General features: G+C 42.4%; 2 protein-coding genes across 3 annotated transcripts in view; one reads left to right on the forward strand and one right to left on the reverse strand.

The window, feature by feature from the left end:
* Window positions 1–13,414: 13,414 nt before the first annotated feature.
* On the reverse strand, window positions 13,415–25,247 carry INA (internexin neuronal intermediate filament protein alpha). Its single transcript, XM_067709514.1, has 3 exons — window positions 23,770–25,247; window positions 16,043–16,167; window positions 13,415–14,603 (listed from the first exon to the last, which is right to left on the reverse strand). The coding sequence occupies exons 1-3, from the start codon at window positions 25,228–25,230 to the stop codon at window positions 14,294–14,296; spliced, it is 1,896 nt and encodes a 631-aa protein (XP_067565615.1). The 5' UTR covers window positions 25,231–25,247; the 3' UTR covers window positions 13,415–14,293.
* Window positions 24,751–25,722, forward strand: part of NT5C2 (5'-nucleotidase, cytosolic II) — a 149,901-nt gene continuing 148,929 nt past the window's right edge. Inside the window, exon 1 of one of the 2 annotated variants that reach the window (XM_067709518.1) lies at window positions 24,751–24,891. The gene's annotated coding sequence lies outside the window, so the exon portion shown is untranslated. The remainder of the gene's footprint in view (window positions 24,892–25,722) is intronic. The other variant, XM_067709516.1, reaches the window with a different exon arrangement.

Below are 25,722 nucleotides of genomic sequence, written 5' to 3' on the forward strand. Positions count from 1 at the left end.
AGACAGATTAAAATCAGCAATGGGAAAAGATGTATAGGGTAGAGTCCAGGAGAAACCAGGCACGAGCTGCCATTTGTCCTCTCCCAGTGCAGATGCAGGGAGAGTGTTTAATTCTCCCAACAGTGATGTGTGACATGTGTGAAGTGTTGCCAACCAGGGAAGCTCACCTGAGCCCTAGAGTCCAGAGTTTTTATTGGAGTTAGTCACATAGGCATGCAGCATTGATACCCCAGCACCCTCCCAGTAGTCAAACTGATATGGCATGTCCCAGAGCCCCAGGTGTACAAAAATAGGCATTCACCATAAATCACATTGTAGCATAAATTACATAAACTTACTTAGCATAAACTAAGTAAGAATGCTGATTGACTGGTTTAAAAATCTGTACTTCCAAAGCCAATGTGACCTTGGCTACATCAACAGAAATACAGTTTTAGATCAAGGGAGTTGATACTTTTAATCTCCAATGCATCTTGTATCCAGTTCTGGGTAGCATACCTCAAGGATACTGACAGATGGGAAGGCAGTGGGATAGGGAACAGTCAGAGGGAGAGACTCAGGAACAAAAAAAGAGCAAGCATTGAGCAATTGCTTCTATGTTGGAGAAGAAAAAACAGCGGTGAGAGGCAATACATGATAGCTGTCTTCAAATAACCAGAGGGTCAAAGACTTAGATGAGGGAAAAAACACAAGCAAGAACAGACAAATGCCCTGTCTTGCCTTGAGTTAGTCTTACTGCCGTCACCAGCAGCATGCATTTACTTTAGTTAAGATCAAATTTTTTTCAAGAGGGATTTTTGCTAGGAACATAAGCAGAAACAGAACTAAACACCCAAATCTGCACAAGTAAGACTATATGAAGTGCAGACTCCAGAGCCTAACTTCAATGGCTAGAGAAAGATTTGTTTGGTTGGTACATCTTGCAGGTCCCTCTGTTTTTGTTCAAGCTCTCTCTGAGCAAAGATGCCCAGAGGGCTGGGCTGTGGTAATAGTAGTTCGGCAGAATGTGCGCTTGGCAGGTTTCTCAGATCCTCCCTAAATGCCATCCCAATCTTTTCTCTCTGGTATCGTCATTACCTCTGACCTTGGGCTTCACTGAGCTTCCCCTCTGCTTCCACTGCATTGCCCTTCCTTCCTGATTGAGTGAAATACATCCTTATCTAGTTTCTGACAATCTCTCCTCTGGACTCAAAAGTTGACACAGACCTTGCACATACTCACACAGTGACTCTCCTACAGCAACTTTGGCTTTGAATTCTTGAAAGTAATGCCGTTGACCAGTTTACTTGTCCTATTCAGTCTACCCAAAGTATAATCTCAGTGATTCAATCCTAGATGAATATTCTTGTAGGATGACCGGGTCATAATTGCTTATTAGATATATGTGTGACTAATTAAAAATTTTTTTCCCTTTCAAGTTCTAATAGTTGCAACCTCTGTGGTGTATTTTGTTATCTTGGAAAGCCCTAGCAGTAGAGAAGATTCAAGCAGATGCTGGTTCTGAATGTTTATTTTTGCTGTCTTCAGCAGATCATGACCAAAGGGTAGGTCCTCATTTTTAACCTTTTTCAATATGTTGTTGTGTACATGAGTTTTATTTTTAACCTCTCTTCAAAACTGGACTGATGAAATCTAAATTTTATTATCTATTGACATTAATAGTCCATGAATAAATGAAATGCCATATTGATCTTCTGAAAGCTTGCCAAGTATTTACTTACATAGAATGGATATTATGATTTGAACTTTACTGAATTTTGATTTCAGTTTGTTGGTGTCTATTGTTTTACAGAGGTTATAATTGTGATACTATTTTCTTTTAAGTGAGAAAAGTTTTTTTCTTCTGTTTCTAAGAAAGTGTTCTCCCAAAAGAAAATCTGGTTAAATAACATTTTAAATCAGAAGATGAAGAAGACAGTATTTGCCCAGAACAGATTTTACCCCCCAAAAAACACAGAGGCAGTATTGCACACTGGTTAAGGACGTGAATTGTGAAGCCAGACTCACAGCTTTGACTTCCAGCTTTGCTATTTTCAAGCTGTGTGATCTTGAACATGTTATATAACTTCTCTGAGCTTTAGTTTTCCATATCTGTAAACTGGGACATGGTACCTAACTCAAAGACTTATGAGAATTAAGGCACTCAGAACAGTGGCTAGCATATAGTCTATTTTCAAATTCAAATATGGTCCCTATATAGTCACTTCTTAGATTACTTTGCTGAGTTAGCTTCTAATGAATAAGTAGGTCCATTATTATTAAAAGATTGATGTTAAACCATCTTTTTCCCCCTTTTTTCTTTCTTACATATTTTCTCTATTCACTTCCTTCTATTAATTACTGGACGAGGGGTGGGGATACAGGCTCTGAAGCTGGACTTGAATTCTGCTTTCAGCTTAATTCTAATCTTACCTCTGCTGTTTCTACTTCACAGACTAGGTCAGTCCATGGACAATTTCAGTTGCCAGAAAGGAGTTCCTTTTGCTGAGCTTACATCTGGCTTAAGATAAGGATAAAAGATTGTCTAGCCCTAAAGGACATCAAGAATTCTGTATGTCATGTATGAGTCCTTATGCCAGGAAATCATGGGAGATGGAAGTTACCCCTTTCGTTTATTCACACTTATGACATAGCAGATAAATCTGAGTTAAATTTGTGTTAATAAGCCCTTCTAAGGAAAAATGCTTTTTTTGCCCTGCGTAATAATCAGCAATTAACTAGACTTGCTACTGATTGTATTCCAAAATTCCAGCCCTCATATTAATGATTTTGGTTACACTCTGCTGAGCATTCTCTAACCCCTAGGAGAATGTGATAAAACTGGGATGAAATGTCTCAGAACAGAGACCACTTGTCTCATCAGGGGAGAGAGTAGCCATGTGGTGATCTACAGTAATTAATCAGTGAGGAAGGGAGCCTGGAGACCCTTCCAAGATCAATCTTCATTTTTCTTTGTAGCCTGAGCTTTCTCTGTTTTGTTTTATTCAGAATCACTGAAGCACTGTAGAAACATAATTCTTCAAATATCTGTGGTGTGACTCACTGTTTTATGACAATCCTGGTGTGTGTGGATGTATGTGTATATTTCAAGGGATTGAAACAAAGAATTTATAAATCTTAGCTCGTCCCCACCCCCACCTAGTAAGCTTGTGAAATAGCATAAAACATGAGGGCAACCAAGTCATCTTCTAGGAGATGGACAGAGGAGTAGAGAAGCCTTCTGATCTACATAGTAACCATCCCTTTCTCCCTTTAAGTGTATGTGGCAGGGTTTGGTAATGTAATAAAAACCGTCCTTTGTTTGGCTGGATTCACGAGCACTCACCCCATTTGCAAATGGCATAGCCATGTGAGATATTGGAAAATAGCAAAGGCATGGGTGACATCAATCTAACCTGTACATTAAATCTGAATATGCAGCAAAGCCAGTAATGTATTATCTATAAAGAAAAATAAAATTTCACATAGGAGCTCTGTTTTAAGATCCTGCAAAGCTCCCCTCAGTTATTTCCATTTTAAATTAGTACTATGCTTTCAGGTATGCCAATTTATTTGGTTCTAAGAAACAAAATGTATTCTCATGATTTAGATGTTGCTTAAAAGCAACTTAGAGATTTCTGGCGGTATAATAATAAAAATAAAACTAGTTGGAAATCAGTGATCACCACTCATAAGCAAGCAACATTTCTAGCTATTCTTTCTTTCGTTTACATCCAGGGAGATTTCTGGCTTTTTCTCCAGGCTCTGTTTGGAAATCAATACTACTCTTATTAGATCTGGCGTATGTGTTCCTAATGGAATTGCTTCTAACTGGGTTGACCCAGGTGGCTGTACATAATGGTCTCAGCTGGAGCAGAAGGTATGGTAGACTTCATAATTATATTTTTCTGATAGTTTCATAAATCGTCTATCAATGGATTTTTAAAATTGAGGTGAATTTACATGACATAAAGTTAATCATTTTAAAGTGAATAATTCAGTGGCATTTAGTACATTCGCAGTGTTGTGTAGCTACCACCTCTATCTAGTTTCAAAACATTTCCATCATTCCACAGTAAAACCCCATCCCCATACCCCTTTTTTCCAGCCCTAGCAACTACCAGTGTGCTTCCAGTTCTGATGGATTTTAAATACATTTCAAAAACTGTCTCATGTTTGCCTTTAGATCCATGAATGGTGGTTCTGGGCTCCCTGCTTATGTTCACAGGTAAGTTCTAGAAGTTCATCCCCAGGACTTTGTGTAATTTGCATTATCTCTGGAGGTAAAATTTGGACTCTAGCTTCCAGACTATTGTTCAAATCTTGCCCCCCTCTTTAGCCAGTACAGTAGAATGAATTATAAGTATCCTGGATTTATTACCCCTTGAGGAGTGGTCCCTTCTGTAATATTCCCTTATTTCCAGGCTCTTTGATACTGAGCTACAGAAGTCCTTTAAATTATTTTTTAAAAAATAGGTAAATAGCCCCCAATTCTATATAACTTTTAGCAGGAGCAAGGGGAGACTCATGATTGGATGGGCCCAGAGCCCAGTTTTGGTCTGCCACCACCTTACTGCAATACAGGAAGGCAGTAGGCTCAGGAAGTCTGCAAAGTGTAGCGGTTTGCCTTTGAGACTTGGTGTTGCTAAGGATTTCTGGGGCAGAGAAACCTTAAGTGAAACCTGGTGAGGAAGGGGTGAAAAAGAAGATAAAAAGAAAGATTTTTATTCCCTCAAGTGAGTGGACTTTCTTTTACATAGAAAGACAACGAAGGAAAGAAAAGCAAGCATTGTAGAGTCAGAAGACCAGGGTTCAACTCCCTGCTCTGTTGCTCACTGTGTGGCATCAGACAAGGGTTTTAACCTTGTCATTCCAAGGATCTATTCCTTCATTTGTCAAATGCGTATACAAATACTACACCTAACGAGGGTTGTGAGGCTTAAATGAGATCATTCTATGTTTACTGCCTAGTACAGTGGCTGGCACATAGTAAGTAGGTACTGAATAAATAATAGCTGTTATTAATACATCTCAGGATGCAGAGGATCACATTGCCTAGTGACTCTGAAAGTCATATTGGATATCATTAATGTGCTTTGTGGACAGGCTTCCCCACAATCTCACAGACTCACTTTCTTGTCCTGTTCCATCATAACAGTTGATGTTGCTGCTCCCCTTTCCTTCTCCTCCCTGACTTATGAGTCTGAACACCATTTTTCCCTGTTACTATAATTGTTCTGATTTAATAATTTATCAACTCCATAATATGCTTTCTTTTCTTTAAATCACAGTGTTACTTCTGCCATTCTTTCTCTCTTTTTTTACAAATACACTTTTTTTTGGGCTGCGTTGGGTCTTTGTTGCTGCGGGCGGGCTTTCTCTAGTTACGGCGAGCAGGGGCTACTCTTTGTTGCGGTACGCGGGCTTCTCATTGCAGTGGCTTCCCTTGTTACGGAGCACAGGCTCTAGGTGCGCGGGCTTCACTAGTTGTGGCACGAGGGCTCAGTAGTTGTGACTCGCGGGCTCTAGAGTGCAGGCTCAGTAGTTGTGGCACACGGGCTTAGTTGCTCTGTGGCATGTGGGATCTTCCCGGACCAGGGCTTGAACCTATGTCCCCTACACCGGCAGGCAGATTCTTAACCACTGCGCCACCAGGGAAGTCCCCCATAATATGCTTTTAATGTCTTTCTTTTATAAACGAGCTCATGGCAATTAGTGGCGACTCATTGAAAATAGGAGATACAAATGAGTCAGAGGCAGAAATTATATAAATTAATGAAAGGACTCTGGTCTTGCATAGAGAAGGATCCATTAACCATCTAGTACTATTCTTAGAAGCGGCAACCAACATCTACATTACAAACCCATGTATTGATGAGACTGTTGTTCTTTAACAGGCCCTGAAAGATGTTTTGATTACTACAAAACTCTCATTGTTAGTGTGCAACTAACATCTTTTTCACTAGCCGTACCACTAATGTATCTTCAAGTGGCATGAAACTGCCCTTAGCCAGATGGACTAAGAATGACAGTATTGTTCGGGATTCAGCAAGCTCCAGCTTCAACCACTAGCACCAGCTGTGAATTGCATCCATATATCCCCTCATTTGCAGTCTCCATCCTGGAACCTGGGATGGCATTAGGGAATCTCAACTTGGCGTCCATGGACTCCTGGATACCCCAAGTAGATAGTCCTAAAGGAGTCACAAGCCCCTTCATCTTTACAGTTTTGTGTGTGCATTCTTTTTTTGGGAAGAGGATCCATAGCTTTCTCCAAGGGGTGTTTAATCCCAAAAAAGGTTAAGAATCATTATAGTAGAGGAAAATTCTATTACTGCTGCCCATGTTCTACCTAGACATCTGGGTTCTGCAAAAGTATAGCCTCATTTTCAAAGAAGGAAAAGATTCTTATCATTTTGAAGAACTTTTTATCATGTGACTTCTGCCAGTTCATTCTCAGAAATCTTCACCAAGTTAAGTTAGTTAAATTATTATCCAGAACGCGATTGGTTCAAGGTGGCAGAGTAGAAGGACGTGTGCTCACTTCCTCTTATGAGAGCAACGGAATCACAACTAACTGCTGGGCAATCATCGACAGGAAGACACTGGAACTCACCAAGAAAGATACCCCACATCCAAAGACAAAGGAGAGACTGCAATGAGACGGTAGGAGGGGCGCAATCACAATAAAATCAAATCCCATGACTGCTGGGTGGGTGACTCACAAACTGGAGAACAGTTATACCACGGAAGTCCACCCACTACTGGAGTGAAGGTTCTAAGCCCCATGTCAGGCTTCCCAACCTGGGGGTCCGGCAACAGGAGGAGGAAGTCTCAGAGAATCAGACTTTGAAGGCTGGCAGGATCTGATTGCAGGACTTCAACGGGACTGGGGGAAACAGAGACTCCACTCTTGCAGGGCAAGCACAGAGTGGTGTGCGCATGAGGACCCAGGGAGGAGCTGTGACCCCATAGGAGATGGAGCCAGACCTACCTGCTAGTGTTGGAGGGTTTCCTGCAGAGGCAGGGGGAAGCTGTGGCTCACTGTGGGGAGAGGGACACTGGTGGCAGAAGTTCTGGGAGGTGCTCCTTGGCATGAGCCCTCCCAGAGTCTGCCATTAGCCCCACCAAAGCACCTGTAGCCTCCAGTGCTGGGTCACCTCAGGCCAAACAACCAACAGAGAGGGAACTCAGCCCTACCCATCAGCAAACAAGTGGATTAAAGTTTTACTGAGCTCTGCCCACCAGAGCAACACCCAGCTCTACCCACCATCAGTCCCTCCCATCAGGAAGCTTGCACAAGCCTCTTAGATAGCCTCATCCACCACAGGGCAGACAGCAGAAGCAAGAACTACAACCCTGCAGCCTGTGGAACAAAAACCACATTCACAGAAAAATAGACAAAATGAAAAGTCAGAGGATGATGTACCAGATGAAGGAACAAGATAAAACCCCAGAAAAACAATTAAATGAAGTGGAGATAGGCAATCTTCCAGAAAAAGAATTCAGAATAATGATAGTGAAGATGATCCAGGACCTCAGAAAAAGAATGGAGGCAGAGATTGAGAAGATACAAGAAATGTTTAACAAAGACCTATAAGAATAAAGAACAAATAAACAGAGGTGAACAATACAGTAACTGAAATGAAAAATACACTAGAAGGAATCAATAGCAGAATAATTGAGGCAGAAGAACGGATAAGAGACCTGGAAGACAGAATGGTGGAATTCACTGCTGTGGAACAGAATAAAGAAAAAAGAATGAAAAAAAATGAAGACAGCCTAAGAGACCTCTGGGACAACATTAAATGCAACAGCATTCACATTATAGGGGGTCCCAGAAGGAGAAGAGAGAGAAAGGACCAGGCAAAATATTTGATGAGATTATAGTTGAAAACTTCCCTAACATGGGAAAGGAAATAGCCACCCAAGTCCAGGAAGCACAGAGTGTCCCAGGCAGGATAAACCTAAGGAGAAACACACCGAGACACACAGAAATCAAATTGACAAATATCAAAGACAAAGAAAAATTATTAAAAGCAACAAGGGAAAAACCACAAATAACATACAAGGGAACTCCCATAAGGTTAACAGCTGATTTCTCAGCAGAAACTCTACAAGCCAGAAGGGAGTGGCATGATATATTTAAAGTGATGAAAGGGAAGAAACTACAACCAAGATGACTCTACCTGGCAAAGATCTCATTCAGATTCGATGGAGAAATCAAAAGCTTTACAGACAAGAAAAAGCTAAGAGAATTCAGCACCACCAAACCAGCTCTACAACAAATGCTAAAGGAACTTCTCTAAGTGCAAAACACAAGAAAAGAAAAGGACCTACAAAAACAAACCCAAAACAATTAAGAAAATGGTAATAGGAACATGCCTATTGATAATTACCTTAAATGTGAATGGATTAAATGCTCCAACCAAAAGACAGAGGCTTGCTGAATGGATACAAAAACAAGACACATATATATGCTGTCTACAAGAGACCCACTTCAGACCTAGGGACACATACAGACTGAAAGTGAGGGTATGGAAAAAGATATTCCATGCAATTGGAAATCAAAAGAAAGCTGGAGTAGCAATACTCATATCAGATAGACTTTAAAATAAAGACTGTTTACAAGAGACAAGGAAGGTCACTAGATAAAGATCAAGGGATCAATCCAAGAAGAAGATATAACAATTATAAATATAAAAGAGGAAACCGACAGTAACACAATAATAGTGGGTGACTTTATCACCTCACTTAATGGACAGATCATCCAGACAGAAAATTATTAAGGAAACACAATCTTTAAATGACACGATAGACCAGATAGATTTAATTGATATTTATAGGACATTACATCTGAAAACAGCAGATTACACTTTCTTCTCAAGTGCACATGGAACATTCTCCCAGATAGATCACATCTTGGATCCCAAATCAAGCCTCGGTAAATTTAAGAAAATTGAAATCATATTAAGCATCTTTTCTGACCACAATGCTATGAGATTAGAAATAAATTATGGGGAAAAAACCCCGTAAAAAACACAAACACATGGAGGCTAGACAATATGTTACTAAATAACCATGAGATCACTGAAGAAATCAAAGAGGAAATCAGAAAATACCTAGAGACAAATGACAATGAAAACATGATGATCCAAAACCTATGAGATGCAGCAAAAGCAGTTCTAAGAGGGAAGTTTATAGAAACAAGAAAACTCTCAGATAAATAATCTAACCTTACACCTAAAGGAACTAAGAGAAAGAAGAACAAACAAAACCCAAAGTTAGTAGAAGGAAAGAAATCATAACGGTCAGAGCAGAAATAAATGAAATAGAAACAAAGAAAACAATAGCAAAGATCAATAAAACTAGAAGCTGGTTCTTTGAGAAGATAAACAAAATTGATAAACGTTTAGCCAGATTCATCAAGAAAAAGAGGGAGAAGACTCAAATCAATAAAATTAGAAAAGAAAAAGAAGTTACAATGGACACTGCAGAAATACAAAACATTACAAGAGATTACTACAAGCAACTCTATGCCAATAAAATGGACAACCTGGAAGAAATGGACAAATTCTTAGAAAGGTATAACCTTCCAAGACTGAACCAGGAAGAAATAGAAAATATGAACAGACAAATCACAAGTAAAGAAATTGAAACTGTGATTAAAAATCTTCCAACAAACAAAAGTCCAGGTCCAGATGGCTTTACAGGTGAATTCTATCAAACATTTAGAGAAGAGCTAACACCCATCCTTCTCAAACCCTTCCAAAAAATTTAAGAGGAAAGAACACTCCCACACTCATTCTACGAGGCCACCATCATCCTGACACCAAAGCCAGAAAAAGATAACTACAAAAAAAAAGAAAATTACAGACCAATATCACTGATGAATATAGATGCAAAAATCCTCAACAAAATACTAGCAAACAGAATCCAACAACACATTAAAAGAATCATACACCATGATCAAGTGGGATTTATCCCAGGGATGCAAGGATTCTTCAATACATGCAAATCAATCAACGTGATACACCATATTAACAAATTGAAGAATAAAAACCGTATGATCATCTCAATAGATGCAGAAAAAGCTTTTGACAAAATTCAACACCCATTTGTGATTAAAAACTCTCCAGAAAGTGGGCATAGAGGGAAACTACCTCAACACAATAAAGGCCATATACGACAAACCCACATCATTCTCCATGGTGAAAAACTGAAAGCATTTCCTCTAAGATCAGGAACAAGACAAGGATGTCCACTCTCGCCACTGTTATTCAACATAGTTTTGGAAGTCCTAGCCATGGCAATCAGAGAAGAAAAAGAAATAAAAGGAATACAAAGTGGAAAAGAAGACGTAAAACTGTCACTGTTTGCAGATTATATGATACTATATATAGATAATCCTAAAGATGCCACCAGAAAACTAGTAGAGTTAATCAATGAATTTGGTAAAGTTGCAGGATACAAAACTAATGCACAGAAATCTCTTGCATTCCTATACACTAACAATGAAAGATCAGAAAGAGAAATTAAGGAAACAACCCCATTCACCATTGCAACAAAAAGAATAAAATACCTAGGAAGAAACCTACCTAAGGAGGTCAAAGACCTGTACTCAGAAAACTACAAGACACTGATGAAAGAAATCAAAATGACAGAAACAGATGGAGAGATATACCATGTTCTTGGATTGGAAGAATCAATATTGTGAAAATGACTATACTACCCAAAGCAATCTACAGATTCAATGCAATCCCTATCAAATTACCAATGGCATTTTTTGCAAAACTAGAACGAAATATCTTAAAATTTGTATGGAGACACAAAAGAGCCCAAATAGCTAAAGCAATCTTGAGGGGAAAAAATGGAGCTGGAGGAATCAGACTTTCTGAGTTTAGACTATACTATGAAGCCACAGTAATCAAGACAATATGGTCCTGGCACAAAAACAGAAATATAGATCAGTGGAACAGGATAGAAAGACCAGAGATAAACCCATGCACCTATGGTCAACTAATCTATGACAAAGGAGGCAAGGATATACTATGGAGAAAAGACAGTCTCTTCAATAAGTGGTGCTGGGAAAACTGGACAGCTACATGTAAAAGAATGGAATTAGAACACTCCCTAACACCATACACAAAAATAAACTCAAAATGGATTAGAGACCTAAATGTAAGACCAGACACTATAAAACTCTTAGAGGAAAACATAGGAAGAACACTCTTTGACACAAATCACAGTAAGATCTTTTTTGGACACACCTCCTAGAGTAATGGAAATAAAACCAAAAATAAACAAATGGGACCTAATGAAACTTAAAAGCTTTTGCACAGCAAAGGAAACTATAAACAAGCTGAAAAGACAACCCTCAGAATGGGAGAAAATATTTGCAAATGAATCAACGGACAAAGGATTAATCTCCAAAATACATAAACAGGTCATGCAGCTCAATATTAAAAAAACAACCCAGTCAGAAAATGGGCAGAAGACGTAAATAGACATTTCTCCAAAGAAGACATACAGATGGCAAAGAAGCACATGAAAAGCTGCTCAACATCACTAATTATTAGAGAAATGCAAATCAAAACTACAGTGAGGTATCACTTCACACCAGTTAGAATGGCATCATCAGCAAATCTACAAACAACAAATGCTGGAGAGGGTGTGGAGAAGAGAGAACCCTCTTGCACTGTTGATGAGAATGTAAATTGATACAGCCACTCTGGAGAACAGTATGGAAGTTGCTTAAAAAAACTAAAAATAGAATTACCATATGACCCAGCAATCCCACTACTGGGCATATTCCCAGAGAAAACCATAATTCAAAAAGACACATGCACCCCAATGTTCATTGCAGCGATATTTACAATAGCCAGGTCATGGAAGCCACCTAAATGCCCATCAACAGACAAATGTATAAAGAAGATGTGGTACATACATAGTGGAATATTACTCAGCCATAAAAAGGAACGAAATTAGGTCATTTGTAGAGATGTGGATGGACTTAGAGACTGTCATACAGAGTGAAGTAAGTCAGAAAGAGAAAAACAAATATTGTATATTAACGTATATATGAGGAATCTAGAAAAATGCTACAGATGAACTGGTTTGCAAGGCAGAAATAGAGACATGTAGAGAACAAATGTATGGACACCAAAGGGGGAAAGCGGGGGGTGGTGGTGGTGGTGGGATGAACTGGGAGATTGGGATTGACATGTATACACTAATATGCATAAAATAGATAACTAATAACCTGTTTAAAAAAATATAAAATTCAAAAAAAATTATTATCCAGGTAGAGAATACACTGTCTTTCATCATTTGATTGATTTGATTTCCCCACTTCCTGCCATGAACTCTCCACTTAGTGCATTTTGTGTTTCAGACCAGACAGTCTGCAGACTGCCCGAAGGCCTTGGCAGGGAAAAAACAAACAAACAAAAGAACATTAAACGAAACTAAATGTGGATGCAGGAAACAGACAACATATGGTTTCTGAATGACTTGGGGGTACACCTGTCTCATTGAACCAAAACAGTGCTTCTCTCAGTTAAAGCAGCAAAAACCACGAAACACAAGTTATGTTGGTGGGATTCATGTGACTTTTAATTCTCATTTTACTAACATTTTACAGTAAGTGTGGGGAGTAAAGATGGGGTGGAGTAAGGGAAAGGAAGAAGCGAAAAGTATTCTTTCAAGTTCGTGAACGACTGAAGCATGTGCTAGGATAAGAAAGTTCAGTAAAAGCATCATGTCCTTTTCACCACAGAGTTCCTAATGGAGATGTGTGACAGAGATATAGCAACTCTTTAGATCTGGTGCAAGTGACTCCAACAGAGAATTAATTCTGCATCAAACTTGGCACACATGGAAGACTGGGCAATGCAGCTGCTACACAGCTGGGCAGATGAAAACTGAACTCTCCAGAATCTACTTCCTAGCATGTGAGTAGGAGCATGTGTGCCTCTTCTCTGGTCTGAGTATCTCTTCGTCTCCAGCAGGGAAGGGAGACCCCACTAACCATGCAGCAGTGGGAAAACTGTTTGGGCAAGACTCTTTTAGAAAAGAGAAATATTTCTTTTTTGTATTCGCTGGTGGTGTTGATTGACCAGAAGTGTCTTCTTTTACTTTTGGGCAGGAGCATTGTGTCCTGGTGATAACATAATCTATACTTAGCACTCTTAAAAGGCATAAGAGTGAAACCAAGGCCTCCTTAGGACCTAGACTAGTGGGAAGGGGAATATGTGGATTCTGTCTAAGGGTAAAGGCATGAAACAGCTAATTCTCTATCACCACAAATGAATTGCCACAGATAAATGAGACCTTGGCTTTTCCCCTTCATACAAATACCTCTTCTAGCTTATACTACTAAATCTAAGGTCAGCTTAATCACAGTTTGGGATTAACTATGACTGTGCTTCTAAAGTTAAGGTGAAAAGCTACACTCAATAAAGTATTCCTTTTTCCTGATTAAGTGGATTTGAATAAGCTAAAAGCCTAAAATCTAGGGACTTTTTTCAATATTTTATTTGTTGGGGGCAACCCATAAAACTTATCACTGCCATTTCTTTTAAACTATAGCAATAGAAGGACATGAAATGGACAGGGAGAAGTCACTACACAAATCACAGAAATGGTCAGCATGCATCTAATTCTACCTATTGAGCAGAGAGAGCTAAAGGGGGTAAGTTCTTTTGAGAAGAACCGAAATGTATTTCAAAGGGATAAATACTACACTAGCCTTTTTTTTTTCTTCTGAATGGAAGAAAAGGATATATGGAATTGAGGGGGGATGGGAGGGAAAGAGTCCATTAAACAAACACCTATCATTTGTGAAACAGTTCTATCAGAGTGGTGTCAGGTGTGGACCGTGGGTTTATCTTTGGCAGTGACCTTATGTTTTAGGTATCTAGAGTGAGATTAAATAGCTGGGTAATGGCTGGGTATGGTGAGTGAATATAGGTTTTAATTTCAATTCACAGCAAAATGATGACGATCACAGATTTAGTACCTTAGTTTGTACTTCCTCTGTACCTGAATCATCTATTGCTGTGAAGCCTAAGGTTTAGGTGAGAAAGCTGCATTCTTAGATAACTCCTCTGTGATTGCTCTAGGACTGTGGTTTGCTCCAATCTAAGGTGTGGTTTTCTTATTAGAGAAAGTAAGTATTCAATGCTAAATATGAGACTGAAGCCTTGAAAACATTGTATAGTGGCGACAGGTGTTTTGGATCAGGAATAGGCTGTTTAACAAGTCAAATGCATATTATCCCCTCTTAAGCATTAACTTTTTTCAAGCAACAGAATTATATTTTTTGGCTTGAAATGGTGCTTTCTTCTATATTTGATTTCTCGGTTTTCTTAGCAGATATCACTGTCTCCTCCAATATTTCTTCAAAACTTTCCCCTATCTGGGAGGTTTTCTTTGTGGCTACCTTAGAAGCCTCCTCTTCCTCCTCCTCTTTTTTAAGAGACAGCCCAGTGGATGAGACTTTGGAGGTGGTGGAACTGAGGATTCTAGGAGGGAGCAGATAGCTTGGATTGGGAAGTGGATTCAGCCCTGAAATGCTTAATCCACTGGTGCTAAAACGTGTCTCTTCGCCTTCCAGCAGTTTCCTGTAAATCCAACAGAGAAAAACTCTCAGGAAGTCAACTTGAAACTTTTAAAGAATTTAACCCTCCAGCCTCTATTCATTTTAGAAAGATTAGAAAGATTTCGCAGTTTCTTCATGAGATTGAGGCCAATAAATATTGAATTTCAAGGCTCAAAGACCTGGACTTTATCCGGCACGTGCACACACACACTCAAACACACACTCACACACACACACACACTCAAAAATCTTTAGCACAAGCTGCGTTTAAAGCACTGTCAAGGGGAAACCTATCCTATTCGCAAATACATTTAAAAAAACCCTATAACTCCCCTTGGTTTCATCACACCCATTTTTGGCACTTAGAGTCTACAAAGCTCTAAGGAGAAGTAATTTTACTAATTAACACCTTAAGTGCAACAGGGATAAGAAGGTAAGAAGTCCACAAAGGAATTGCCTAATCAGCCTGAACTTGAGATTTGTATTTTTTTCAACGTGTAGGGGTACAAAGGAAATGGAATCAGCAATAACAGAAACCAGTGAATTAAACTGTTTCAGATACCAAGCTTTTTCCCAGCCTGGCTTAAACAGCATCATAAAAGCATGGCCCCAATACCTTTTTTTCTCATAACTCTAATAATTTTTATCATTTTTTTTTAAAAATCAGAAACTCAAAACACTATCAACTCCTCTTGGAGCTTTGTTTTGAAGTAGTATACATAGTGTAAGGAAAAAAAGAAAAAATTTTCAGACAGATCTGGGGTTGAGTTTGAGCTCTTCCGTTACCAGCACTGTGACTTTGAGCATGTTGCACAGTCTGTGGTTCAAGTTTTCTCATCTGAAAAAATGGGAATAATATGACTTGATACCTAGATAATTTATATGCAGTATCTAATATAGTGCCTGGCACGCAGTAGTCATTCAAAAAATAGTAGCTGCTGTTATTTATTTATTTTGAATTTTATTTTATTTATACAGCAGGTTCTTATTAGTTATCTATTTTATACATATTAGTGTATACATGTCAATCCTAATCTCCCAATTCATCACACCCCCACCACCACCACCCTGTATTTATTTTTTTTAGAGGTAAATGTTCACTTATATATTGCTTGAGTAGGAATCCAGGGGGATACCTCACCTGTTGGGACTTTCTATGTTACACAAACCTTATTTTTAAAGTTAGAGTCTGATGGATTTTATTTCAACCTCTGTGCACTCACATTATCCCCTTAAATCCTTGCAGAGGTAGGTAGACTACTCCAGGCCTAGTAAGGTGGAGCTGGGATATAACCAAGTCGAGGGACATAAGGGTCAGCTCACCTGGAAGGAGGCCGTGATGCTTTTCCTTAACCCCCCCCCCCCTCACCCATCAGAAATCAGAGAGACTAAAACCACTTATTTGGGTAGAGATGCCCCAGGTGATGGGATCTGCTTGGGTGAGCATGCCCTGTGACATACCTGTAAGCTGCTATCTCAATGTCAAGAGCCATTTTGACATTGAGCAAGTCCTGGTACTCCCGAAGGTGACGGGCCATCTCACTCTTGGTGTTCCTCAGATCATTCTCCAGCTGCCCAATGTTATCCTGAAAAGCAAGACATGTCCAACATATTTAGGCCAAAGCAGCTGGCATTCATGGAGACTGAGACTGAGATTGAGAAAGCAAGGATTCTCAACCCTGCCTACACATTAAGAATCCAGACCTGTCCCCCAGCCCAGATTCTGATTCATTTGTTCTAGGGTGGGGTCCCAGCATCTGCATTTTTTCATAAAGGTCCCCAGGAGATTTGGATACATTTCTACCACGGAGCACATGGTTCTAAACTGAATACTGGGGAAATATTTATTTTTTACTTACTTACCGTCCCTCCCTTGCTTGTTGTATTACTGCTGAATCACTCAGTTGTTACATGTACTTTCCCAAACCAAAGGCTCAGGTTAGGAGCTCAGATTCAGAAAATTCCAACTGTGGACAGCACAGAGGGGATGGCAAGTCTTCTCTGCCTCCATTTGTTTTGATGGTTTCCTGGAAGTCTGCTACTCAATCACTTTACTGAAAGCATTTTCATGACAGATAGGAGGAAGCATAAACACTCCAAGGAATTTTTTTTTAATCCAAATGGCAGATTGAAATTATAATATTTTTTTAAAAGGAAACTAAGTTCATATAATACTTTTGCTTTAAGTTCCTCCAGGTGCAAACCCAGGCACAGAAGAAAAATAGCTTTAAATCTGTGATTCTTGAGAAACCAGAGGATCTTTTAAAAACACAGTAGATCCCATTGCTCATCTTCCTAAAACCCTCCAACAGCTTTGGAATTAAGTCCAAACTCCTCAGCATGGCCTCTACTCTTCCCCTTGCTCAATGTGTTTCAGCTACCCTGGCCTTCTCTTTTGCTCCTTAAACTTACCAAGTTCATTGCTATCCCAGGCCCTTCAGGCTAGCTATTTCCTCTGTTTGGAATGCTCTGTGGTGGGTCTTCACATGACTGACATCATGTCATACTAGATTCAGTTCAAATGCCCTCTACTCAGACAGTCTTCCTCAGCATCCAGTTTAAGAACCCTTTCCACACCGATCTAGCACGTGATTTTACCTTAAACCAGGGCAGCTGCTAGCCCATGAAGGAACTTTGTGTAAATTAGAAAAAGGCACCTCCAGTGGGAAGACAACTTAGAAAAAAGCCCCCACTTGAAACTGGCCACTCTGATTTTTATTTATTTATTATATGTAAAAAATAGATTTATTTATTTATTTTTGGCTGCGTTGGGTCTTCGTTGCTGCGCGCGGGCTTTCTCTAGTTGTGGCGAGTGGGGGCTGCTCTTCGTTGCAGTGTGCGGGCTTCTCATTGTGGTGGCTTCTCTTGTTGCGGAGCGCCGGCTCTAGGCGCGTGGGCTTCAGTAGTTGCAGCACGCGGGCTCAGTAGGTGTGGCTCGCGGGCTCTAGAGCGCAGGCTCGGTAGTTGTGGCGCACGGGCTTAGTTGTTCCGTGGCATGTGGGATCTTCCCGGACCAGGGATCTAACCTGTGTCCCCTGCATTGGCAGGCAGATTCTTAACCACTGCACCACCAGGGAAGTCCCCACTCTGCTTTTTAGCTCTTCTCATTATCTGGGTAATTCCTTGTTGTGGGGGGCTGTCCTATGAACGTAGGATTTTTAGCAGCATCCCTGACCTCTATCCACTAGATGCCAGTAGCACGTGCCCTGCCTCCCAGTTGTGAAAATCAACAATGTCTCCAGACACTGCTAAACGTCCCTGGGAGGGTGAATCACTATTAGAGAACAATTGAACCAGGATGTAATTTACATGGAAACCTGGACCCCTTCTGTCTAGTTCACCTCTGGAAGCCCACAGCCTAGCACAATGCACACTGTAGATGCTCAATGAATGACTGTTGAATGAATGAATGATGCTACATAAGCATTTATTTTCTTATTCTGAGCAAATAATTTATATAATTCAGTTGCAACTCTGTCAACATGAAGAGCACAATGACTGAGAGTTATTTTTATGAAGTAGTGATGCAGATAAAAATATCAGAAACCTCAAGAAAGTAAGAGCTGAGGAACCTTTGAACTTCCCTTGTGGGGATGTTGAAGCAATGGTGAAAGGCAGGGCTGACACATTGGGGGTACAAACTTCCAAATCAAGAGAATCTGCAGAAAGAACAAAAATTCATACCACCTACCTGTTCTATAAATATTGACAGGAATACCACAAAGAAGAAACTCAATTAACTGATGGGTACAGAGCAAGGGATGATAAGCAGTGGGGAAAATACATAATACACTGGACAGTGATGAAAATATTCCAAAGTGTGTTAAGAGATCATGAGAGTTTAAAAGGATTTTTACCAAGAAATTTTACTGGATGGTTGCTATATTTGAGGTTAAACTAGCCTACAAGCAAGTCTGCTAGTGACGCATTAGAGGTAAGAGAATCAATATTATTGTGGTAAGGGGGAAAAGCATCTAGGGTGAAGGAAAAAGGAGAAAGGGGAGGGAGTATACTCATTATGCAAAGGAGCAAGAGAAATGTTATATGAGGAAAAAAAGAGGATTTCATCAGGATCTTTGGGTTGCATTTCTTGCCCTGCCACAAACATCTAACATACCTCAGTCAGTCTTCTATATTTTAGTTTCTTTGAAACTTCCATTTCTGTATATGGGAAATTACAGTGTTTATTCTTTTCTGAGGTGTTCTGAGATCCTCAGGTTAGGATGCCAATTTAATGTACCTCACATTATTATGTGATGAATCCATTATCTGTTAAATTAGATAATAGGCATTAGAACAGCATTTGGCACCTAGGAATGCTCAATAAATTTTAGTGATTTTTAATATTGTTAATATCTCTACCCTTGTTAACTCTCTACCCTTATAATGATATGGACAAATTAATCACGAGCCCTCCCTACAACCCTTTAGATAACTAAGGAAGGCAACGTAAAATAAAATTTTAATGTTGGAGAGTTGGAGGCAAACCCCTTAAAGCACCACGTTATTATTTTTTGTTTGTTTTTCACGAAGATGTACATCTCCGTAACAGATTTTTTAAAAATCACAATTTTAAATAAAAACCTTTCTAAAGTGGTTTGTAGTACTCTTACCTAGGACACTAAACACAATGCAACCTTTCTCAGCAACTAAGGATTAAGATAATGATCAATTATTTTTCTATAATACTGTGATGTGATTTTTAGGTCAACTAAGATATATCAGACTGTTTATTTCTATCCTAAATGGCCCCTTAGAGCAGTATTTTTTATAATTTTTAAAAATTTTTTAAAATTTTATTATTTTTTATACAGCAGGTCCTTATTAGTTATCTATTATATATATATTAGTGTATATATGTCAATCCCAATCTCCCAATTCATAGAGCAGTGTTTGAGTTAGTGTTTGCTATGTATTGGTTTTCTTTGTCCTGAAAGTTTAACTGATCTGTTTCTACTCATTCTTGACAATGCCTGACTCCAGTGGCTCCTCTTCTTTATCTTGCTGCAGGCTTGAAATCCAAATAGCAAAGTACTTTAGAATCATGTAAAGTTAACAATAAACAGGCTGGGAGCAGCAAAAGGGCCAACTTCCCAATATGTGATTTAGAGATAGACATTTTGTCACATCAGCAGGTTAATTAGGTCCTTTTTAAAAAAATTATTTTTGTTTCACAGCTGTGTTTTCTGAATGAGAGGTTGTTGGGGACCTGAGTTCCAGATAGCTGAAATTTCCTTAAACTCTTCTGTTACACATTTCACGTCTATTTTATGGATCAGTGTAGACAGAAAGCACGACTTTGCTCCTGTTAGAAGGAACTGTGCTGACTGCTGACCACTGCTCCTCAGTGTCCAGTCTCTTGTTTGCACTCTCTTCCCCACACCAGGCTGTCTTGCATTGCCCTTCAAAAGCCCTGCCAAAGATGGCCTCCAGCTCGGAATGTGAGCAGAGCGCTGCAGACTGCTCCCTCCCCCAACCACGCAGCTACTGCTGGATTAGCCTGAGGGAGTGGGAGAGAGGCACTCCCAGCTCCAGCGGGGGTCTCTCCTGGAATGGCTAAACCAAGTGCTGAGCATCTTCCTCAGGGCCGGAAGGAAGGATGCGGGCTGGGAGTAAAGAGAGAGAACTGGCCACACTAGCATCTGCAGTGGAGCATAGGAACAACAGACAGTGCTGTGGGTTTCATCACTTTGAGGGGCCCTCAGCCAGGTGAGCAGTAATGAGTGCGGCACTCACTGATTGAAAGAGGCTGTTCAGAATTACTGCTCTGCCTGATAAATGAAGGTGGGGAGAGAGGATTTCTATATATGGTACACTCACAGGTCACTGTGCTGCCTTTTCTCACACCTATCTTTGCTTCATCCCATATTTTTATTTCCTACCATACTTTAAAATGTTGCATTATATGTATTTCTATAGGCTGATTTACACTGGGAAATGTGGTTTAAGTCAATGCACACCCAAATCAGTCTGAGGAATGACGGTGCTTTTATCGAAATTGCATATTCCTGGGCCCCACCTGCAAACTGCTGAATCCCTATCTTTGGGAGTGGGCCTGAGAATCTTTCTGTTAAGCGCCCAAGTAACCTTGGTGGGTCAATGGGTTTAGGAACCACTATTTTTTTTTTTTTCTGTAAAGGCTCTATCAGGATGGCCCAGGTGACAATAATACAGTGAGGTAGAGGGGGCAAAAACAGAACAAAAGAAAGCAAAAAGCACATGGATGAGTTGGAAAAAAAAAAAAAGAGAGGGACCAAATGAAGCTTTTTTCTTGAATTCTAATTTCAGAAATGGATCTATCAAGCTATAGATTTTTACTCAGCCACTGCCACCCCCAATCTCCAAGGGGCCAGCCCCTTCCTCCTATTTAATTAGGCTGCATTCCAATCTCATACTGGAGAGAAGAGGGCAGACTTGGCTCATCTCCCTGGAGAGCATTAACTAATGGTGTGATCTTGATTGTTCAGCAAGGTCTTTCAAGGAAAGCTTCAGCTTTCCAAGACTGACCACAGTATAGGGCCAGGGCCCCCAGTACCCTGCAAAAATGTCCTTCGACATCTTTGGCAGAGCAAGAACTCTAATGGTGGTGAAGCAGCTATGCAGGAACCAGAATCACCCTGTGTCAGAAATGGAAAACCTTCAGCTAAAGAGGGTGGCTCTGTTTGGCTTCTGAGGACAACAGCCCTAACTCCTCATAATTTTTCCTGTTACCTTATTCAGGCTCTATCATACACCACTGTATACTTACTATGTCACCTTGAATCATTCATCACCCTTTCAAAAGTGTGATAAGCTTTCTTTCCTCAAATAGGCTGTTAGCTCTCAGGAGCAGGGAAAATGTGACTTTAATGGGGCCCTCCTCTGCCTCTAAGAGGGTGGCAAACTTGCAAAAGAAGATGAGCCTACCACTAATCTCTGAAGCAGAAGAAAGAACAGCCTCCATTACTGCAGTGAAAGGGGAGGGGGAGGGGGTTAGAGGGCAAGAAAACAATGGCTGAATCTCACTGTGGAGGAGGCTTTTCATCTCAGTCAGCACTGCTAAGACTGCTGCAGAGAATAGCCCGATGACTCCCTTGTGGCTTCAGGACTTCAGGATCCTTAGGTGAAGATGTGAGCCCCACCTCAGCCTTAGGTCCTAAGAGGTAGGTAGGATACACACACACACACACACACACACACACACACACACACACACACACATATATACATATATATATATGTATATATGTTGTCTGATCTTCTCTTCCATTCAAAGCAGGTCCACTGAGGCTCTGAGGCTAAAGCTGACGGGGGCAGCACTGCAGAGCTGCAGAGGCTGCAGTTTCTGGTGTTTTTTGTTTTCTGCAGACTACATCTCCATGACCCTACTATTGTCTAACACTGAAAGCCTTTTAAAGCAAACAAAACAAGCCAGACAATACTGTCACTACCTCTCAGAATACAAGGGCTATAATGAGCAAACAGAGGACATGGCAAAGCCCAATTCAGATGGAGGTTGTGGGTAAGTTATCCTTTTTAGAGAAATACTGGGCTAGCCCTCCAGAAGACCACCTAACTCATCCTTTGAAGCTTCTAGAAGAAAACATGAAGTCTCAATTAACTAAATGTGATTAGTTCAGGCCGTCTGGGACCTAGGCCACAGAGTGAAAAGTTCAAGTTACAGATATTGAAGTGGAATAGAAGTATTTGAATATTACTGTAATTCCAAACACCAAAACAAATGGTCTAAGCAAGCTTCCTTCCTTTATCAAAGGGAGTAACTTATAATGAACAGCAAATACTGCACATCAATAGCTCCAGACTCAAATAGCATTTTGAGGTTTCACTCCTTTCTTGATTGTATTTTATTAATGTTCCCAAACCCCATTAATTTTATCAAATGTAAACTTTGATCTTGGCTAGAATGAATTATTGCAAGTTTCCGAATTATTAGCATTCTATCCCATGGAATTTTTATTGCACCTTGAAACAGAACCACACTATTTAGATTCTTTTCTACACTTTCCTCCTGCCTCTGTGTCCTTTGTGGTCATAAGCCCAGAATGTTCTATGTGGTAAAACTGAAGAGGCAGTGGCCTTTGTTTGTAGAGAAAAGGAGGAAAGAGCCAATCGATACCTTCACAGGGGCTTAGAGGACAGGCAAAGAAGGGAAAAAAATAAGTGACCTATAACAAAGATGAACCCATCTCTGTGATTTATCACATGCACTTAGGATGGAAGAATGTTAAGGAAATGGGCATGTTCGAGTGGGATTTCACTGCTGCTGAGCAGATTAAGTGGTTTTTGTTAAGTGCTAAGCCATCCATGAAAGTGAAAATTGATGCTGTCCACGAGGTGACCTTTTTGATTGCAGGTAGCCAAGACTGATGTGTTGGTGTTGCAGAAGAAAAAAAAATCAAAGCAGTTAATTGTCTAGAGACTCATAACTGGGACATGAGACAAGAGGGAAATTCTGAGATGAGAAGAACGAGAGATCAGCACCGAGGACAGCGACCGACCACTCTCATCTGCTGACGACTGCAAAGCTTTCTTTAGGAAGTAGTAACATTACTCCGTGGAGGAGGGAACCGTGTATCTGTGTTGGGGGAGGACAGAGCAGAGCGGTTATTACTAGCCCAATCACTCATCTTGTTGGCTCTCAATCTCTACTCCTTTGAGGGCAAAAGTCAAGACAATGGGATAGAACCCTTCCCAGTTTAGTCCCTCATTCTTCCCCCAACCCAAGGGCAGGACTATTTCCAGGGCGCACAGAAAGCCTTTCAAAGTCAATCAAACAAGCCAGACAGCGGAAACAGCACCACGAGCCATGGAGAGGCTGTGACCCACCCCCGTTGGGCTCACTCCTACTTTGGGTGGGTGTTGTTCTTCAGGTCGCCAGCGTGTTTATGCCCACTTGCTGACAGGGAGGCATGAGGTAGATTTTAAGACTCCGAAGAACAGAAGCTTGAGGGCTTCTTTGTTAGAAGGGCTTGGATAGGGACGTTAAGTGAGGGGCAGGGAAAGAGGGCGTCCAGGCCCCTAAAATTAGCGAGAGAGGCTCCAGGGCTTTTTGTTTGCTAATGCCTCCAGGCGGGGCTCTTTCTGTCCCCTCCCTTATCCTCTCCTTGGTTTCTAGAGCCCCAACTGTGCGGGAAGTATGCGCGGGAGAGAACAGGACTCCCCTCCCTACGCAGCGTTCCAACCTTTACCTGGTAGCTGGCCACCTCGGCACAGTGACGCTCCTCCAGCTCCAGGATCTGCCTTTCCAAGGACTCGTTGGCCCCGCGCAGCCCCTCGATCTCGATGGTGCGTGCCTGCAGCTGGCGCCGGTACTCGTGAATCTCCTCGCGGCTGGCCCGGATGGCCTCGGTGCTGCGCGCCGCCTGCTCGTTCAGGTTGGCAAACTTGGACTTGTACCACTCCTCAGCTGACTGCAGGTTCTTGGCGGCCAGGGACTCATACTGGGCGCGGATCTCCCTCAGCGCCGAAGTCAGGTCTGGTTTAGCCACAGCCACGTCCACCTCGGCCGCGGCCTGCGACGACGCCTGCAGCGTGGCCAGTAGCTCGGCCACCTCCTCGTCGTGCACCTGGCGCACGAAGGCCAGCTCGTCCAGCAGCGACTCCACCTTCTTCTCCAGATCCAGGCGGGCCAGCGTGGCGCCGTCCACGTCGCGCTGCTGCGCCTTCAGGGCGCGCTCGGCCCCTTCGCGCCCTCGGCTCTCCTCCTCGCAGCGTGCCCGTAGCCGCTGCACCTCCTCCGCCAGCCCGTCGCGCTCCAGCAGGGCTTGCGCGCGCGCCGAGCTCGCCTCCTCCAGCTGCGCGCGCAGCTCGCGCAGCTCGCGCTGGAAGAGCTCTCCGAGGCGCGACGGCTCGGCGTGGCGCTGCCGCAGCGCGGCCAGCTCGGCCTCGAGCGCGCGGTTCTGCGTCTCCAGCTGGTGCACCTTCTCGATGAACATGGCGAAGCGGTCGTTGAGGCCCTGAAGCTGCTCCTTCTCGTTAGTGCGGATGATCTTGTACTCGTTGGTGCGCGCCGCCGCCTGACTCAGGTCCAGCCCGTCGGACGCCGGAGACCGGCGGTAGGCCAGGCCCAGGCCGAGCGACGAGGCCGAGGAGCAGGCAGCCGAGGAGGCCACATTGCAGCGGGACAGCGACTGCGAGCGGAAGCTACCCGCGCCGCCGGCCCCGGGGAGACGCGAGGACAGGCGCGAGCCGTCTCCGAACACCTTGCGGTAGGAGGAGGCGGCGCCCAGGTAGTGCTCCGAGCCGAAGCTCATGGTGCCGGGACCAGGACCGGGGGAGCGGCTGCGCTGGAGCTGACGAGGAGAAGAGAGGTGAGCCGGCCGGGACGCGGCGGAGCAGTGTGCACCGGCTTTTAAGGCGTGGGGTGGCGGGGTTGGGGGGTGCCTGGGGCGGCGCGTTGTGGGCGGAGCTCCTGCTCCGGGCCTGGCGGAGAGAGGGAGGGGGGGCATCCAGGAGCGGGGGCGGGGAAGCGCAGTGACTACCGCAGCTGCGCGCGCCACGGACCGAGGGCGCGGGGACAGAGCCATTTGCGTAGGAGCCACCGCCTGTCTGAAGCGCCCGTCCCCGAGAGTTATCTGGTTTGGAAGTGACTTGTGCGGAAGGGTGCCTAAACGATGGGGGTTTCCCATCCGGAAACCACACGGCTCCATCGCGTCCTTTGACCCTGTCCTCCTTGCCCCCTTTATTCCACTGGGAGGTTAGTGTTTTCTGGGAGGTATGCTGTACGCTCATCGCCACCCTGGAGCTCCCGAGCGTGAGGCCCTGTTTTTCCAGACAGAATGTGGACCCTCAGGGCGCGGCTTTGGCCCCTCCCTCTGCCCGCTTGGGGTTCCCAGGGGAGAAGTGGGTCTACGTCAGAGAGCATCTCATCAGCTGTTCCTCTGCAGCTCTCTGGAGCGCCCGGGTTGGGTGGCTGTGCTGAAAGCCTGCGACGCCCGGGAAGAGAGGGGAGGAAGGAAAAGGGAGTGGGCCTGAGTTGCAGAGACTGGAGAGAAGCGGAGGAAAGAGCTGGGATGGCCACGATGGACAGAGCTGAGGTGCCCCTGCCACTTGTATAAGCGTGCTCTCCTGTTCACCACAGTCCCCCGCCACTCTCCATTGAATAACGTCCACCTTCTTAATTCATTTACTTTACCTGTCTC

This window comes from Pseudorca crassidens, chromosome 16, assembly GCF_039906515.1.
Source record: "Pseudorca crassidens isolate mPseCra1 chromosome 16, mPseCra1.hap1, whole genome shotgun sequence".
Taxonomy (NCBI): domain Eukaryota; kingdom Metazoa; phylum Chordata; class Mammalia; order Artiodactyla; family Delphinidae; genus Pseudorca; species Pseudorca crassidens.